General features: G+C 38.7%; 1 protein-coding gene across 3 annotated transcripts in view; it reads left to right on the top strand.

Annotated features, from left to right (window-relative positions):
* Positions 1-41: 41 nt before the first annotated feature.
* The window catches only part of FAM114A1 (family with sequence similarity 114 member A1), a 36,682-nt gene continuing 17,234 nt past the window's right edge, over positions 42-19,489 (top strand). For all 3 annotated transcript variants that reach the window (XM_042053329.1, XM_042053327.1, XM_042053330.1), the window contains exons 1-7: positions 42-147; positions 2,571-2,920; positions 4,240-4,327; positions 13,661-13,774; positions 13,936-14,042; positions 16,125-16,259; positions 18,027-18,179. In XM_042053329.1, coding sequence (XP_041909263.1) covers positions 2,579-2,920; positions 4,240-4,327; positions 13,661-13,774; positions 13,936-14,042; positions 16,125-16,259; positions 18,027-18,179 — 939 coding nt within the window. In that variant the 5' untranslated portion in view covers positions 42-147; positions 2,571-2,578. The remainder of the gene's footprint in view (positions 148-2,570; positions 2,921-4,239; positions 4,328-13,660; positions 13,775-13,935; positions 14,043-16,124; positions 16,260-18,026; positions 18,180-19,489) is intronic.

The following is a 19,489-nucleotide window of genomic DNA, read 5'->3' as shown; positions in this document are numbered from 1 at the left end:
GAGCAAGGGACAAAAGCCACCCCTCCCTCCTCCCCGGGGCCGGCCCGGCTGCCTGGCCCGCTCTGCCTCCTCCCCCCGCTGCTGCCGACGTGGCGGGGCGGGGAAGGGAAGGAGCTGGGGGCGCGCCGGTCGGGGCACTGCTGAGCGGTAAGAAACACGGCGATTTCTGCTTTTTCTGCCGCTTTTGACACGGGCTGCGCTACACAGCTCTGTCCCAGAGAGGAATTTCGAAAAGGGGGGAAAAAAAGAGAAGGGGGAAGTTGTGGCCGCTGCGGGCTTGGAGGAGCGGCGCCCCGGCTGCTCCTGCCCTGCCTGTGGCAGGGGGCAGCGGGGCAGGGGGAGCCGCCGGCGGCGGGCGCCAGGGTAGGTTCGCCTGCTCTTGCCGTGCCCGCAGCGTCCCGCGGAGGAGGAGCGACAGCGGGCGTCGAGCGAGAGGGGAGCGCGGTGCCGTCGCCAAGAAAGTTATTCCTCCCTCCGGCTTGGGGACGGCGATTCGTGCCCGAAGGCGGCCGGCGGCGGCTGGGCTTTGCTTTCGAGGCGAGATGAAACTCCTCAGTTGGAGAGGGTCGGCAGATGCCGCTACCGCCGGCCCCTCAGTGTGGCTGGTCGGTGCCGACCGGGCACTGCTCTGCCAACGGTCCTGGGCTGGCCTCAGCATCTCCCTCACGAACTTCCCGCAGAGTAATTGCCTTGGGGCAGAGCTGTCCGAATTGATTTGGATCAGGACAGTGTCACGGATGAGAGGTTGAGTGACAGTGAGCCCAGCTGCAGCACGGCTCGTGTGTTCCGACAGACGCGGTAATTTGCTGTTACGTGCCGTGCTCCTGAAAGGAAGGTTCCGCAGACAGCTGCAGGGACCGTGGCCCGAGTGGTACCCAGAGATGACCCAGTGCTGCAAAAATCCGTGTGCACACGTCTGTGTGATCCATTAAAAGCTTAGTCAGAGCTAATGCCCATACAAAATTACGACGTATGTGTGTAAAGCTTTTACAGGTTTTGATAGAGGATCCTCGTATCTCATGATGGAATTTGGTTTACAAATACAAAAACTTTCTTTAGGTGATGCTGCCCATCACATAGTGAGTACTGTTAAAACAATAGCAGTACTTCCCTACACTAAAGCATTTTATAATATTTGCTGTATTTTTAATGGAAAACTGGCAAATGCAGAGATTCTGACTTGTGAATTCATGTTTTCTGGAGATAGTTAATGTACAGTGTAAGCTGAAGTAATACAAGTTGTAGCAACTGCTTACTTATTTATTTATGTTTCTTGTTCACTGATCCTAAATGCTACTCTTGGAACTGTTTAAGCAAGTGATCTTTCACATTAGATAAACAGGCTGCTAAAGCTATATATGTGTACAGTTCTATAGACTTTAATAAAATATACTCATTTAAATACATGCTTCTCAGGCAAATTTCACCTAACTCCCAGTTATATTTTGCTTTTTGTGTTTTTCTCACCTGTTTTTCAGTCTCTCGTAGAACCTCTATTCTTCCTGACAGGTGCAAACCTTTGAGCCATATTTAATTAATATGAGAGTCAATGAAAATGCCGCATCTACAGAGAGGACTTTACAAGTTTTTTTTATGCCATGCAGCTCAACATATTGCAAGCTCTCTGTCAAGGATTGTCTTCTGAGTGCCAAGTATACTGTTGTTACCGACAAATAAGTGTTAGTAACCACAGAACAGTGGTCCTTTTGGACTCTGGCACTGCCACTCCTTAATCAGCTGCAGAGCTTGCTCTATGGTTTTATCTTTGCCTGATGACTGCACAATGGTGGAAAATACCTCCAAAATTACATTGGAAGATATGGAATAAATAAGAGAAAACTGGTTCATAACTTACCAAAAAAAATCAATAACTACCTCAGACAAGCTTACCTTGGCTTCAAAATCGAAGTTTAATCACGCAGCTGGAATTTTGGGAGATGGTGAAAAGTGTTGGACTCCCCAAAGTGCAGGACTTTGAGACAAGTGATACAGAAACAGTGTGAGCTATGGCTGTGTCTATGAAATGGCTGTAGGGACCATGGCCTGTCATGTTCACAAATTATACCCCTTCTCAAGCACATGAATATCACCACAGCTTTAGTCACAGAGTGTTATCCTTCCCTCCATCAGTCAGCAGGCTATAGGAACCTGTGTATGTCACAGTGATGAAAGGGAGAGCAAGAGCTGCTTGGCTGTTGCAACTCAGATTACTCTGTTCTGCAGTGGTCTTTCATACACACCTCATAGTGAGTATAGAAATTAACCATGTGGAAACTCTTACATTTGACTTCTCCAGACAAATGAATATCCTTTTACCCTCACCAAACCGTATTTTGGAAAACAAATGCTGCTCTTCGTATTTGAGTGGGATCCTGCAGAGTGAGTAGGGTATTTATAGTTTTATCCTGATACCAGTGCCAGCACGATGCATGTGCCATAGGGGTCCGTGCTTTAGGAGGTCGTACATCGAGGCTGTGTTGTTTTTTAGCAGTAGCATATGGTAAACACTGTGTATTTTATAGTTACTCAAATGTTTATGGTACCTAAAAGACTTTACTTTCTATATTCAGAACTGAAGATGTCTGAAGACGTATCTGATGGCACCCCATCTGAAGAAAAACCTGAAGTAATGGAAATGCCCAGCAATGAGGTATTGCCTCATGAATCAGAACCACACCTTGTAGAAGCTGGGATCTTGTATGAGTCTTCACAAGATCAACATGGACAGGTCACTCAGAATGTCAGTGATAGAAAGGAAGGAGACATATTCATTAATGAAAACCCTTTGACTGAAAAACTAGTGGAAAGCCTGCCTTCCAGGGAAGAGACAATTGAAGACATGCCCACCGAGTGCATTGAAACTGTAAGCCTTGATGCAGAACCTGAATTGGAAGAAACACTGCATGAACAAAACAGTCCAGTAAGTAATACTTTCTTTTCTGTAAAAGCCCTCCCCTCCCTGCATTATAAGGACAGACTTTTGTATAATGTACATACTGGTTTTCACAAAAACCTCAGGTGTTATGCAGAAAACCTGCATAGGGGTAAATTAAATTGCATCACCAAGCTTTTGAAAACTAGGAATAGTTTAATTTCGCTTTGCCAGTATGATATTAATGTGGTCTCTGAAGCCTAGTTGCAATAAAACTTGCATTGTGTAGAGATGATATGTTACTGGAGACTTTCTTGAGACAACAGTTTCTTAATATGATTTAAATATGGAATACTGCTAACTGCTTAACACTACACATTACTGTGAAAGGTGTGCAGCACATCCTCTGGCTGTGTTTTTATTAAACTCAGTTGTTAGGAGTTCCCTGTGCACATTGTACTAATTTGAAAACAAACCAATGGGAGATCGCAAATCAGAATTATAATTTAATAGGAAAATTAAAATAAATGCAATAGTTCAAGAACACTGACAGAGTCAGGATAAAAGCCGACACCCTGTTAGTCAAGGTGGTGGTAGCAGTGCAGATGAAGTGGTCCTGTTGAAGCAGTGATCCTGTAGAAGGCTCTGGTCTTCACCTGAAGGTCCAGTGGTAGCTCTTGCCCTCTAGGAATGCAGCAGGTAAGGGCTACTTGGGCTGTTCCAAACCCCGGATTATATCCAGGTGGGAATGCTTGGCTGCTCCCCCTGGGCACAGCATCTCACAGTGGGCTGATGCAGTTCTATGAATCCTGCAGTGGGGCCTTGATTGCCCATTAAACAGAGACAGCCCCCCTGGAGGGAGTTATCAGGGATGAGTCATGGTGGGAGATAACAAACACTGCCCCACCTGCTTTAACAGCTTGTGAAGATGATCATAGAATACATACTATTGGTTACATCTTACTTTGTAACCTAGGACACACATCTACTGAATTACACATGTGAGGAGACTTTGGAAGAGAAGCTTCCAACTCTGGCTCCTGGTAAAACCCAGGAATGAGACAGGTTCCTGCCTCTCCCTAATACTATCCCTAATAGACTTGTATGGCTTTATAGGATTGGGTGCCTGAAGAAATATTAGGATGTCTGTAGAGACATCTCTGGAGTTTAATGCTCTTCCAAGAACAGGTGATGTGAACTACGCTTCCCGTTCTGCTTTCTTATGCACAGAAGTCTGAACTCCACATAATACCTGATTTATCATCTATTAAATGCCAGACTTTGTTGCCTGATGGGTTCTTTGTGTTTCTTCCTGCCTTTTGAGAACAAGATTTTTAGACAGTGGAGTAACATTTTTGTTCTTATAGGATACCGACTCCTCATCTAAAGCAAGTAGATGGGGAGCTTGGGGTACCTGGGGAAAGTCTCTCCTGTCATCAGCTTCTGCCACAGTGGGTAAGTGTTCAATCAGTAAAGCGTGTGGAAATAATTTATAATTTTCATGTGTCATTAGAGAGATTAGTGTTGCAAATTAAGGATTTGTAGACAGTTTTGTCCTGATAAACTTGGGAAGCATGATTTTTTTAAAGAGGAAGATGGACCTTCCTAATTATTCATTACGGACAAGATGCTAGGCTTGCTCGTAAAGTTAATGAATTACCTGATTGTGGCTTCTTCACAGAAAGGATCCATAATCCAATACAATTTCTATCAGCCACAGACTTACGGTTTCTCAAGTCAAAGCAACCCAGATCCGTGCTCATGCATGTTAGTGGTTTGTATGCCGTGACTCCTGCCTACACAACATGAATTCACTTCTTGTAAATTATTCCAGCTTTCATTGCTGCCCAGTGAAACTGTCCAATTGTCACACTAGATTTCAGACGAACATATTGAAGCATGGGCCCTATACTCCCTCTCCCTATACTCTCATTTTCAACAGTATGTCAGTACAAAATGTCCTTGTGAAGACTTTAGATAAAACTTAATTATTGCTCATCAAAAACTCACAGACAAAAAGCAAAGCATACAAATATGTAGTTACCAGTGGGAAATAATTTCTCACAAACCAGAAGTGTTTTGTAACAAAAAAAGCTGTTAGCTAATCAGTTCTCATAAAGGATCCACAGAATACCTTTAAAAGATGAACCTAGGAATTAAAATTAATTGCTAGTTACTAAAAATAATGAGTTCAACAGATACTGGTTTTATGATCCCATATAATGCTAAATAATTCTCCTCCTTATCTCCTCTGTTCCATGGACAGTAAATTATTTTTCTCTATTTCTCAGAGGAGGGGATTTTTCTTGTCCTCTCTTTTTTTCAGTAACATCCACAGTCAAGAGTACATAACTACATTTTCTTGCAGGCAGTCCAACCAATTAACATTTCTAGTTACATTTGGAATGGGTTACTAAGATGCATTTAAGTTTACATAAATGAAGGCTGCTGCTGAAAGTAGCAGGCCTGCCTTGCCCCAGCAATGTATTTCTTCCTTCTCTTATGCTCACGGTAGCCCTGATGTAGTGGTGGCAGAGCTGGTTTATGGGACTGATTTTGGAAAGTGCAGCTGAAGTAAGAGCTAGATCTTCAGCTGGATCAGTTGTAAAGTCCCTAATATGGCTCATCATTTGATCATTCAAATGCTACCAAGTGGGAGAAGATGGGAATGCACAGAACAAACTGATATGGGCAAAGGCACTTAGCCTTCTGTGGAGCTGCACAAGTCTTCTCAACTTGTAGTTAACCTCAAAGTTTAGTGCTTCTCTTTTAGACTCTGAAAGAAGGATCTCTGTGTCAACACTTTTGCTCGATTTTTTCCCAACACCATTAGGTCTAATAAAGGCTACTGCTTTCACAGACTTCCAAAGATCTTTGTCTCTTTCATTATCAAATTATCATAACATCAGCATTCTGAAAAGAGTTTGGTTTTGTGTTATAACCAGCTGTTGATCATTTGGAATTGTAATGCTACTGGATTTTGCAGTTCATTTTTATGGTTGCAACAGTGGATTGCTTGGAACAGACCTCTCTCAGGCCATTCAGTTTTTGCCTGTGAGATAACCATATTTACATTCTGTTTAGCTTTTGTAATAAATAGCATTCTATACAATAGCCATTAGCTGTTTGTGAGTAATAAGATTGTTTGTTACCTAAATGTTACAAAGGTCTTAGCCTCTCTGAGCAACCAGTTTAGTGTCCCCAGATGTATATATTTTCTGTGGGACAGTATGGCCATAGGTATTTCCTTGCCCTATTGACATGAGCTTACATGAAAATGAGGAATGCCGTTGGAAAAAGTTTAGGAGACAAACAAGAATGTGTGTTGTAGCCCTTCTTATTTTCTAATAAGTAAACAAGACTTATCTTTTTACAGCTGTTCATTGCTTTTGTCTATAAAACCTGCTGCCAGCATTGTAGCTCTGTGGATTTCCATGGACTTTTTAATGATGTGATGTCCTTTTTTTAGAGCCCTTATAGCATCTTGGTTCATATACATTAAAAATTGATGTGTAATTGATACTGGCTTCTTAGCATACCATCTGACTGTATCAGCATCATAACTACCTTCACAGTGTGTAAGTATGTAAACGAGTTTGTTGTGTAGGCAGCTTGACTTGATAAGGTCGTGTGATGTCTATTTTGAATAGGCATATCATCACCATGAAAATTTATCTTTAGGATTATTATTGTCTAAAAATGAGCGCAGTTGGAACTAGACAAGTTGGCTTGGAAAAGGAGCTTCCACATGCAAAAAAATGAAAAAATTTTAAAATAATTTTAATTCAACACCAGAATGGTTGCACTGTTTCACACTGAAGACCCATCTACTATTTACGTTCTGGCAGTGACCAAGAACAACTAGGAAAGCACCTAAAACCAGATGTATGTAAAGCAGCAGTTGCCCCTGTTTTCCTATTTCCTGGAACCTGCAGCATAGACAGACTTCCTGACCCTGGGATCAGGGTAGGTTGAGTTTCCATGTTACTGCCTAATAATTTTGAATCTAACTTCGCGAATTTTTTAAACAAAATAAACTTTGAATTGACCAGAATTTAAATGTTCATTCTTCCATATTTTCTGAACCCAAGGTAACTTGGAAGACCACATAGATAATCTTAGATTTGTTCCAGGAAATCAATGTACCAGGTAATATTTTATATTCCTGATATAGTGGGCTTATTTCCTAGTTGTTTATTATGAAAACTCGTGCTTGATCCTGTGAAATATTTACTGTCTCTCGGTGTCATGGACAGCATATGGTACTGTGTAGACCACATATCTGCTTCAGTATGATAATTCCTAGTGAGATATATGGAAAAAAATTAAAGCTATTGGGAATTTCTATAAGCTTTCTTCTTATTATTAAATATTTATTATTCCACTTCAAGTTGTTCCATTTAATATCTGAGCAGTTCAACCAACACTTCATCTCTTATTCCACACTAGAAAATAGTTTTGCTGTGGTCCAGTCCATTGTAAAGTTGCTATTCCTTCAGTGTAGCAAATGCTGTAAGTAAAACTGCTTTCTTGGAGGAAAGACTTAGCAGCAACGCCTTTGGTCTGTATTTTTCTGTTGCTCTGTCATCATATTTGTACAACGTAGCTGCTTGTCTGGCAAAATATGACAAATATTTACTATTCCTTATATTTTTCTTCAAAATTGTACTTTGTAAAAATAGCAGAAACAGTTTGAGGTGGACTAAATAACATTTTAAAAGCTTAACCAAATACGTTCTGCTTTTAACAAATAGCGTCATGGAACAGCCCAGGTTGGACGGTACCTTGAAAAGTCATCTAGTTGAGGGTTTTGTGGGAAAGGTTTTATGCATCTAGATGAGATTCTCTTGCATGTTGTCTAGTCGCATCTTGAAAACGTCCAGCCATGGAAAGTCTACCATGAGCATTTTTAGTGCATGGCTATAATTTGTTTAGCACAGCTGATTTTCATTCCCGATACTAACACAGTTTCCATATAATTTGTATCTCATCCCCTTTTAAGTAACTCTGCACGTACAGCCAGGGATTGTTTTGGTGGTAGTTTTTTATTCCAAAGAAAATGTCTGTTGTCTTTGAACTGATTTTGACATTATTTGGATTGGGGTCCCCATGACAAGACAAATGTGATACTCCTCTACACAACAGAATCTGTAATGCCTTTGGATTAGTTTCAGTCACTGCCTGAACCATGTTTGGGGTCTTGACACTAGATGTCACACTAAGCAAACTATTGAATCAGCTTCATCAATGAGGTGAAGAGATATCTTTTGTTTTTAAAAGGTGCAAGAAATTTGGTTCCTCCTTGTGGAACGACAGTGGAGCAGAACCACTGAAATAGTTGCTGGAATGATGAGATGGGAGAAGTGCGTTCTATGTCTGAAACCTAATCCATGTCTCTTTCTTTTCAATTGTGCTTTTTAGCAAATCAGCCATTACACAATCCAGTCCTTTAGTAACAGTATTGATAAAGCTATCCTCCTAGAGAGGGTGCTATTGCAGCTAAATCAATTAATGGTGGGTAGCCACTGAAATGTGTAGTCCCACACCTTGCATATTTCTTCCTTCTCCCTGTATGAGCACTCATGTTCCTCTGAGCTCCCTCTAATCCAGTTCAGGAGGCTAAATTGACATAAAAATAAATCTAGAGGAAGGAAAAATCCATTTTCTGCCTCTTCAGTTCCTTGAACTGACTCTTTGAGACCAGTCAGGGCCAGCAGAAGGGACAAGTATAGAACATGGGGAGGAGTAGAACCTCCCATAACTGCACCAAGAAGCCATTAGGCTAGCTTAGCTGTAACAGCAAACTCTTCATCTCCAGGGCTCATGTGAGGCAAAGTACATTTTCAGTTTGTACTGGTGGCTTGTGACTTGCATTTTTAAAACAGCTTCTATGCTTGAAAGCTTGGCTCTTCAGTTTTTCTTCCAACTAATCTATCTACTAGCTTAATGAAAGTGACTACCTTCTGTAAGCCTTTCCTTCCATATGCTGTGGTGTTTTCAATGAGGTATGGCATTCAGAAGGTGCTGAAGTTATGGTGCTCGATGAGCTGTATTTCCAAACGAAGTCTGTTCTCTATCATACTGTATACAAGTGCTTCACTCCATGTAAGTTTAAGGTGTTTTACCTTTAGGGCCGTTGCTAGCACTTGTCAATATCTTTACACAGTAAAAGTAATTAAAAAAATGACCCAGTTGTTTGATTCACATGATCCCTGAAATTCATACTATAAGGCTGTGTAATGCATTGTTCGTAATTAATATTCTACTATCTTGATTATTTTGTTCTTGGGTATATTCTCATCTATTTCCTCAGCTATCAGAATGGCACATGAAAATATCAGACACCAATAGTTCTCCCTGGTATGAAAAGCACTTTTTGTCACTCACTATGACAGAACGAAATGTCACTTTAGATGTCACTGTGTTCATGAGCTTGGATCTCATTACACATGGGTATGTGTAATAATCAGCATTGCATAGCTTAAGTTGACTTCTGTGTGGAACAGAAATGCAAATGCTGCAGATAATGTGAAATTAAAGTATTCAAACATTGCAAATGTCTCTTCTATTCTCTGTAGCTACTATTCCCCTGTTGCAAAATAAAGTACAATATTAAAAAAGGAAGGCTGGGTGTTATGCTTGTACTTTATGTGATCATAAAAAGGATAGTTAATCTCTTCAGAAGACTTTTTTTATTTCACAAATTCAGCTGATGAAGGGAAAACTGCTTTGGCTTGACATCACACGGTGGTCACAACTGTTTTGTAAATAACACTTCGTTGTTTACACAAAGACCTTTTTTACAGTTCTTCCTTTTTAAGGAGGAAATGTGAGCATGCATTTAGGGTCAGCAGTCCGTTTTGCTTTATATCTTTTAACATTGGCTTTTAGTCTAGAAGACACTGAGAGCTAATAAAATGGTATAATAGCCTTTATGCCTATTGCTATTATTGAAACCTTTTATGCTTGCAATGAGATCTTAATCTAGTCTCATTTACTAGCTTAATTGGAGTGATTCCTGATTTGCGGACTAGATAGCATAGATATTATCAGAATCTAGCCTGGGGTTTTTTGTTTTAGCTGCAAGGAAGAGAAACTTTGTAAAGGCTTGAAGTGAATGGAGTACCAATAGGAAAGCGTAAAAGGGAGCACAGTGGGGTCCTACTTCTTAGTGTACAAAACCAGAGCACAGCTGGATTTTCCACATCTCTATACTTCATGTAGTGGAGTGATTCTCTTTCAGCCAGTTTCAGGTTCCTCAGTTTCTCAGCTGGTGAAAGAAGTTCATTTAAGGCATCAGTCTTCATCTTTAGCTTGAGCCAGATGAAGATTCACTCATGTTACTAGACTAAATTTTGATTGGTTGTTCATTAGAAGTGCCCCCATGGTAGGACACAGGTTACAAAGGCTGTGTGGTAGCCAGGGACAAAATCTCAAACTCCTCCCCATCTGTACTACTGAAGCAGGGAGTCCAATTGCCACTGAGATGGACAAGGGTTCAGTGATTCCTATATAGAGTGGTTTAGGTTTCAGACATAGCGAACTGCCCTCCAGAGGTGTCTGTTTGCCTCTTCTGCAGGGAATCTAGAGCTACTAAGCTGGGAGGTGGAGGATAAGACAGCCTACAGTGAAGTGGAATCTATTTACAGCATTTGTGAGTGCTGTAATCTGGCCTTTGCCAGATCAGGCAAACCAAAAGGCAGGTCATGTTGTTAGGCATTGTTTGCAAAACCTTCCTTTTCAAATGAAAGATCCCAGCTAGGAACGTGAACAATAATACTCAGTGGAAATTGCCAGCCAATAGAAAGGCAAGGAGTCATGGAGGTAGAGAAACAAAAGCAACAACAGAGCAATGCTTTCTTCCAAAAGCTCACAGTGAACCATACCCATTGCATAGCTCTTCAGTCTGCTGTTACAGAAGAGTAAATGGAGATGTCAGAGGTGTCAGTTCAGTTGCATTACCATACCCAGTGTTACAAAATGAGTGTATCTTTAAATTGGAGCCTTTTCTCCCATGACCTCTTTTATTTCTGTGTCTTTTGAAATTACAAATAGTCATTTTCATTTCCAAGGCAACATGCATTTCTGCCGTGTTTGTGTACATATGCCTATCTAACGGTTGCTTCAGTTGTAGTCTTCTGATCTCAAGTGGTTTTGCTGCTGCAGTCAAACATACATGCCATATAGCTTAGTTCAGCAAAGCCAGCCCTAGCTGACCTGGAGTATTTTCTTATTATTCTAGTGCATGTAACCACAGCCCTGAAAATGCTACCTTTTGTAAGTCAGTAAATACCAATACAGCAACTGTGTACTTTCTCTTCATAAATGTATTAGCTTGTCTGCAAAATGACAAGAACCAATTCAAGGCTATAAAAAAATCCCAGAAAAAAAAGTGGGAAATTAATCTGAAGATGTGTAACTTTTGCAGACAACTGAAATTTTTGCTCAATATTTATAGGACTTTTTATATGACTAGAAGACCATAGTATTTTTTGTTGTCAAGTAAATTAAGTCAATGGAAAGAATAAAACTCTTGCTCATTTAAAAAGTTGTGGGCGGAAGAAATGGAAAGGAATGTGACATGCAGTATCTATTATATTCGTTTAGAAGCACAAGTAATAGTGGTTTAAGTGAGCCCCAGGAATCTGGGGTTAAATAAATGACTCCAGAATCTATCCACACTAATATTTTCATTGAGCTCATTAAAATATGTGGGAGATCGGATTAGACCATGCAGGATGCTGCTCTTCAGTATCTGCATTGGAACAGACTTTGCAAACATCAAGAAATTGTTCAACAATGACTTAAACATTGTGGTGCATTACCTGGTATGACCCACACAGTTGAACACACTACTGTTTTTTGTAAGACACAAGATAAAAGATATAAAGGTCATATTTTCTTTAGACATATTTTCTTTAGCATTTATCTGCCTAGGCTGTTTCAGTGTAAAGCATTAGGACCTTGTGCAGCTTATGAAATTCCCTCTTTCTGCAGGTCTATTCCTTAGGAGATGTCTGTTCTTTGTGTTTACCTCCAGATACTCCAGTTTTCTTGTATGTGATCTTTCAGTAGTGCTGCTTCACATATATTTTCTAGAATATATTTATTACTGAAGTCACAGAGCACCTGATGTGTGCTCCATCTGCAAATCACAGAATCATAAATCTAAGCTTTCCTTTTTCCTACTCCATTTCAAATATATTTGCTGCATCTTTCTTTAATCAGATATTCAAAAGCATTTTTGTATGATTACACACACACACATATATGTATATGTTTATTCAGAATGCTGCAGGGCACTGGCAAGTGATAGGCTATTTTGCTGTAGTTAATGTAACTCAAAAAAGGTGCTTTGAACTACTCTAATAGAATGCACACAGTTGTGGGATAGTGTGGACAACACTTAATGAATCATTATGTCTAATTTTGTGCCTTAGATGTTTAGATATCTGCCTGACCATCTGTATTAATGCCTTTTCTGAAATAATTCATCTATTTACAGTTCAGTTTAACCAAAGAAGTATGAAATTGTCATTAACATTTCTCATAAGTAGTTAGGCAGATAGATGAAGCACTCTGGATTGTCCTGCTGCTAGAAGTGATTGGTTTCATGCAAGATGCACTAACAGTGTACTGTACAAGATAAAAATCAAATCCTGTCACTGAAGCTATTTAATTTTGTGTTGGAAAGAAATATTGCTCACCTGGTTTGTTGTTAACCTGTTGCACCTCAGCTGACAGGCCGAACCTTCCAGCTAAGGAAGATTACTAGCTGGATTGCTTGTAATGAGAGAAGTATATCATGGACATACTTGTGCACATATCCAGTAGTAAAATAGGCAGACAATTTTAGAGTAGTCTTCTTTAAGGGCAGCATTTTTCAACTACAGTTGATGCAGATTAGGAAGATGTTGCTTTGCCTTGCTGACTGTCAGTCAGTCTACCCTATCCTATAGCGGGATATTACCAGTCCCTGTGATTTGCTAGTGTAAATAAACTCTGAGTAGAAAACCAGCAAGGCAATCCTGTTCTGTCAAAAATATTCAGATAAAAATGGTAGCAACATTTATACTTTATTTTAAACTAGACCACTTTAATAGAGGGCTAGGGAGTCACTGCGTATGAATCAGGTAGAGGTGGTAAAATCTCTCTAGGAGATCAGCTACCACTGGAGCAATAGTTCTGCCTGTGTCAATTGACATCAGCAGACTTTACAAAGTATGTTTAAATAGTAGCTTTGAGGAGAGACACTTCAGAATCTTACTTCAAATGAGCAACTAAGGAGCTTAAATCCTGAAATAACTTTGAGGACCTGAGTCAGTATTCCTAAAAACATAGCACCTATGCAGAAGACTGAAGAACAAATTCCTTACCTCTGTCCTGCAGTCACACAAAATCCATTAACTTCGGGTTAATTGTTCTAAAATTCTGAAAATTATGTGAGGTCCAACTCTATGGCCTTACGAGGACTGCCAGTTTCCATTTAAACTCATTGCAATAGAATATTTAGCATTTTGGAAAGCAGGGAAGTAAACTTATGTGTGCCACTGAAATAACTTTTATTTTTCAAATCCAGCATAATTTGTGTTATAGTCCAGCTTTATCATTTCTATTCAGTTAATATAAATATACTAGAAGAAGTGAATTGTTAACCTAGACAAATTAAGCAATTGAGGTAAGTTTAGTAGATATTTTGTTTGTCATAATTCATTAAGTATAAGAATACTACGCACTGTTAGTAATAAGTTTTCAAATCATATAGTCTAAAATATGCCTCTGCTACAGGTCATGGGATAACAGCAGTAAAGGAAAAAGCAGGAACTACCCTAAGAATTCATAGTGGAAGTTCAGCATCTTTGGAAACAGCAGAGCCTCCTGCAGCTGAAACACCAGTTACTCGTAAGTTCAAGTCCACTGAAATTGTGGACAGAACTCTTTGACACTGCCAAATTAGTTTGATTTACAAAATTTTAAGATTTTGGTCACAGAAACCAGTTTACTGTAATTTGTGACTTGCAGAGTTGAAATTATACTGTAACCTGCTTTTTTTCTTTTGTTAGAAGCAGAGGATTCTCTAGACCAAAGCTCTTCTGAGAATATTCCTTCTTCCCCTTCATCTGGATCTCGTGGCATGCTGTCAGCTATCACTAATGCTGTACAAAACACAGTGAGTCATTTTAGCTGGTCTCTCTGGTCTAGTTATTTTTCATTATTTTTAGGTTCAACTTCACTGTAGGTCACATTTTTTAAGTTACAATTCTTTGTAGAAACAGTTCTTTTGTAGGTCTGTTTAGAGTCTTTTCCATGACAAAATAACTTTTAAATAAAACTGTCAAATTAAAAAAAAAAAAAAAAGTCAAACAGAACTAACTCAGTTACTACATTGTCACCAGTTTCAGTGAAAAAAATGTGGTCTTCTCCTAAACTATGTAGAATTTTGGAAATTCTTGGAAAATCTTTTTTATAATTGTACCATTGTCTGATTTTTTATTTTTACACATATGTCAGTCCAGAGAAAGTGTGATAGGATTTGTTACCATTTTTGAAGGCAGAGAAAATAAGAAAATACTCCATTTGCTTATTTTAAGGCTTTTACTAAGCTCTCTATTTTTAGTTCCTGGCCTTTACCTTCACCCCTCTGTCTAGTCTCTCATTTTGTGTTAATCTTCCCAGAAGGGGGCCTGTTTGAAAACTCACAGAGGCAAAATCTTTTGTTCACAGTTCTTTCCTATTACACTGTCCTTATATTTTGTGTGTTGAACTTCATCGTTTTCTCCTTTTTTGGATTTCAGCTTTTGCAAAATCCTGTACCATACCGTTTCCAAATCAATCTTTGTGTCATCATCTTCCCCAGCATTTTTTACACTTTTCAGTATGGTGTTTCACTTGAAATTAAAAGAGACTTTAAACATTGGCTGTAAAAGCATGTAAGATTAACTCCCCACTGAGCAAGTTTTATGAAGTGGCAGTTCTTTTTTATTGTATATCCAGTTCACTCTGACTGCCTCATCAATCTAATATCAAAGGTTTGGGGAGCAGAAGGAGATTCCTGCAGATTATTCCTAAGACTGTTTCTACAGAACCTGGAGCATCATACGACTTGTGAGAGCTGGCAACCAGTAAGATTACTTGAGCATGTTGTAAGAGAAATGTGCTTGTAGGCACCCTGGAGATGCTACTATGCCGTAGTGATCAATGTGGTACAAAAAGAATCACTTAAGGTCTCAGTAAGTCACCTATAATCCCATTTGAGACTTTGGTGGGGTTTTCCATTATATATCAGGTTACATCAGCATTTGAGTATCTGACACACACGTAATCCAGATTGAAATGGAAATCTTTAGCCAGTGAAAATTCTTCTTCAATGTACGTAAAAGATATGAAGACACAGGAGAAACGTGTATTTAAATAGACAGTTCCAGAGTCATCACAAGTGTTGAAATTTTAAAAATCAGGTGAGGCGGAGTCTTCTGTTCATGATGGACTTGACTCCACATTTTTCATGTCTAAAACATGTTCCTACAAACCAGATGCCATCGGATGAAATTAAAGTGGTATTCATAGAATGATAGAGCCACAGAATAGTTAGGATTGGAAGGGAACTTAAAGATCATCTAGTTCCAATGCCCCTGCCTTGGACATGGACACCTTCCACTGAACCAGGTTGCTCAAAGCCTGATCCAGCCTGGCCTTTAATACTTCCAGGGGTGAGGGATCCACCACCTTTCTGGGCAGCCTGTTCCAGTGCTTTCAGCATCCTTATAGTGAAGAATTTCTTCCTGATACCCAATCTAAATCTATCCTCTTTCAACTTAAAGCCTTTTCCTTTTGTCCTAACACTGCTTGCCCTTGCAAAACGTCCCTCTCAAGCCTTCCTATAGGCCCCATTTAGGTACTAGAAGGCTGCTGGAAGGTCTCCTCAGGGAACAGCACTGATTTTCTGTCTTCACAGGAGATGTACTCCAGCCCTTCTATGATTTTTTTATTTTTTTAATTAAATTACAACAATTGTTACATTTCATCCCGTGTAAGTCATTTAATTAAATGGAAATATTTGTATAGCTCTTTTTTTTTTCTTTTGGAAAATGTATTCAGAACAAAGTAAATGCATGAATCCTATTGTTAGTTAAAGTATAGGAAATTTAGGGACCTGAATGCTCAAAGATGGTGTCTATAAAAGCACTCCTCTTTACAGTTTGTATTAGCCTAAACTGGGAAGAAAATAACCATATTGCATTATTTTATACAGGGGAAAAGTGTGTTATCTGGAAGCTTAGATGCTTTGGAATTTATTGGGAAGACAACCATGAACGTCCTTGCAGAAAGTGATCCTGGATTTAAGAGAACCAAAACACTGATGGCAAGAACAGTCTCACTATCTCAGGTTGGATTTATTTAAATACTGCTCTGTCAATGCAATTTCAGATTATTTTTCCAGAATTTCACGTGCCTCAGGGGGAGGCCTTTGTTGCATTAGGTACTGGTTGGGCTTGGGGAAATAAATATTATGCTTTATATTTGCTCTACTTTATTTTTCTTCACAGAACCACAAAAGATAATGTAAAATCATCTTTTCTGCATAATCACATATGCAAGAGCTTATTTAAATAAGATAGTATATGTGGTAATAAATCATTACACTCTGGAGGCAGAATCAAATTATTGATGTTTTGGTAACAGCTGTAGATAGATATCTTCCAGCATAAACATTACTATACTCTTTTCCTTGGAAATCAGTAATACTGGAATATGACATATATGTCATTAGGAGCTAAACCTGTAAAAAATTGTATCTCAATGTCCGTCTAACTTAATGGTAACCTTACACAGTTGTGACTCATATGTTTTAAAGCTCAGAGAAGTGATAAAAACAGAAGTGAAAGTGCTTTAAGTACAAAATGTTTTTATTTCTCCAAACACTGAGAGGAGGGAGGCTGTGGAAAACAACAGATGTTGAAAAGAAACTAAGTTTACTGCATGTTTACTTCCTTGTAGAGAAGAGTGAGGTACTTTTATTTAATGAGATGTTTCATCTTTAGTGTTCATCATTGTAGGAGTTAACAGACTTATACTGTTACAGCAGATCAAAAGCAATTAACTCTTGTTAAGGCCCACAGGGTTAAGATGAGCTTTTGAGAATGTCTCCTTTAACAGCATGCATGAATTTGCATGTAGAATCTGAGGCAGAATACAACATAAATCAGTTCTCATGGGTTGCACTATCACTTTCCAGTGAGTTGTTCATAAAACTTAGTGAGTTAACTTTTGAAGAAGGAGACTTCAGAGGGAAAATGTATCATTTAAAGTCTTTTGTAACAAATGAATCACTGAAGACAATAGTGTAGAAATTTTGAATGATGGAATAACGTAAGTGGCGGGAGTTCACCTGCATTCAGACACTTATATGTGACCTAACATGCAGTTCAGATGTATTTACCACCTTTGCTGTAACAAATTCATGAGAGGCCATTTCATCCTGGGAATAGAAGGAAGAAGTAGAAGATCCTGTTGGATACACTATTCTTTTTTATACACTGCTAGAAGTGTATTAAAAGCACTCCAAAATATACCTAAGTATATAGAGGGTAGGTCTGCCCCACCTTTGGTATAAGTCATTAATCTCTTTTGTCAGTCCTGCTGTCACATAAAACTGACTTTAGTATTTGCTAAGAATATTTTATAGGAAATATTTATGTAGGTGCATTATTTATGCAAGTTGGTGGGTAGGTCCTGAAAATTATAGTCTTCCCATTTTGTGGTCTGTAGAATGGATTGCATGGCTCTTTAAGGCTGCACATTAAATAGTCCTTTTTCTTTCATTATAATTGGTGGTGAAATTTATTATATGGTATCTGTAGTTGACATTGCTTTTGAAAATACAAGCAAGATTTTTTTTGTTCATTGTTTTTTAAAGAAAGTTGGTTAGCAATTACCATTGGGAAAACCCTGCTTAGAATACTATATAAATATTTTATCAGAGAAAGTTATCAAAAAAGAAGTTAGCTATTTCATCTCTAAAATTTTAGCTCTGCAGGTGTGATATAGTCCCAAATTTTACTACTACTTCTAGACACACTGAAGCAGATGGTAATAAAATCTGTCACATTTCCAGCACTATCAATAAAACATGGAATGATGTATATTTGTACAGCTGTTGCGAGAAGCTAAAGAAAAAGAGAAACAGAGGCGGGCCCAGCAAGTTACAGTTGAAAGAACAGCACATTATGGACTACTTTTTGATGAGTTCCAAGGTTTGTCTCATCTCGAAGCTCTGGAAATCCTGTCAAATGAAAGTGAAGCTCAGGTACAGTATGCAGACAGCTTAAATCAATATGGTTGGTAAAAAAAATTATCTTTACATTAATTTTATTCTGCAGACACATGTAGAATGAACAGTAAGTTTTCCATCAAGTTCAGAGAAAGCTGAATTGATCCTATGGGCCTGTCCTGGGTTTTAGGAACTCAATACACCTAAAATTTAACTACAAGATCAACTCAAAACAAAGTTCATAACTGACAGATATTTTTGTTAGGATCATATGTAGTGTGTATTTTTCAGATTGTGACACTATGCAGATGTCTTGCAAATTCCTTGCAGAATTTGCAAAGAGGTCGAAATCTTTTTGGTTTTGTATCAGGTACAAATACTTATGTTCAGGAATTCCAGACCTACTACATGTGGAGGCTGATGAATTAAAATTAGTTCCAGATTATTACTTGTTCACTTCTTATTGTGTTAGTTTTTAAAGTTACATAAAAATACACCAAGATACTATTACTGGAAGTATACAAATGTCTCTCTGAAGATGGTAATGTTAATAAGGCCTATCTGATAAAAATATATTTTAATTTCAACTCTCAATTTATTTATTCTGCTAGTACATCAGTAGATCTCTGACAGTAGACTAATAGAATTTTGTAGATTCCTAGCAGTGATTTTTTGTACTGAAACAGTTTTCTAAATAAATTTCTTAAAAACAAGTTTTCTTTTTTGTTTTTCTTTTTGTAATTAGCATTCTTTGCCCTGCGGGGTACTTCTTAATAAAATAGGTTGGATGTTAGGAAGAGGTTTTTTACTGAGAGAGTGATAAAGTTTCGGAATCATCTGCCCAGGGAGGTGGGGGTGTCACTATCCCTGGGGGTGTTCAAAAAAAGATTGGATGTGGCACTCTGTGCCATGGTTTAGTTGAGGTGGTGTTAGAGCATGGGTTGGACTTGGTGATCTTGAAGGTCTCTTCCAACGCAGTGATTCTGTGAAAATATAACCAACTTATATTTTAGAATATTTTAGTTGCTCTCAAAAATAAAAGAAGCTTATATGAATAACAGTTAGGTACATACTGTCAGTGTTGTTTTTACTTTTTGTTATTGTGTCTAGATGAAAAACTACACATTCAAACCCCACATGTAAGGTTCAAGGGTCTGCTTTTGGAAAAAAAAAACAAAACCAAAACTGGCCAAAAGGTTCAGGTTAATTGCATGTGTCAACACTATTTTATTTTAATGTGAGATACCACTGGGTAAGCAAGACATGTGCAGGTTGTTACCATGAGGTTTCTGATGCACTTCATTTATGTCCTAGACATGTACATAGTCCTACTCAGTCCAGCGGGA

Source organism: Corvus kubaryi, unplaced genomic scaffold, assembly GCF_017639235.1.
Source record: "Corvus kubaryi isolate FWS band 111438036 unplaced genomic scaffold, C.kubaryi_AGA036_p1.0 split1-131, whole genome shotgun sequence".
In the NCBI taxonomy this organism is placed as follows: domain Eukaryota; kingdom Metazoa; phylum Chordata; class Aves; order Passeriformes; family Corvidae; genus Corvus; species Corvus kubaryi.
The sequence above is the reverse complement of the archived record's forward strand: the minus strand, read 5'-3'. Positions and strand labels throughout refer to the sequence as shown.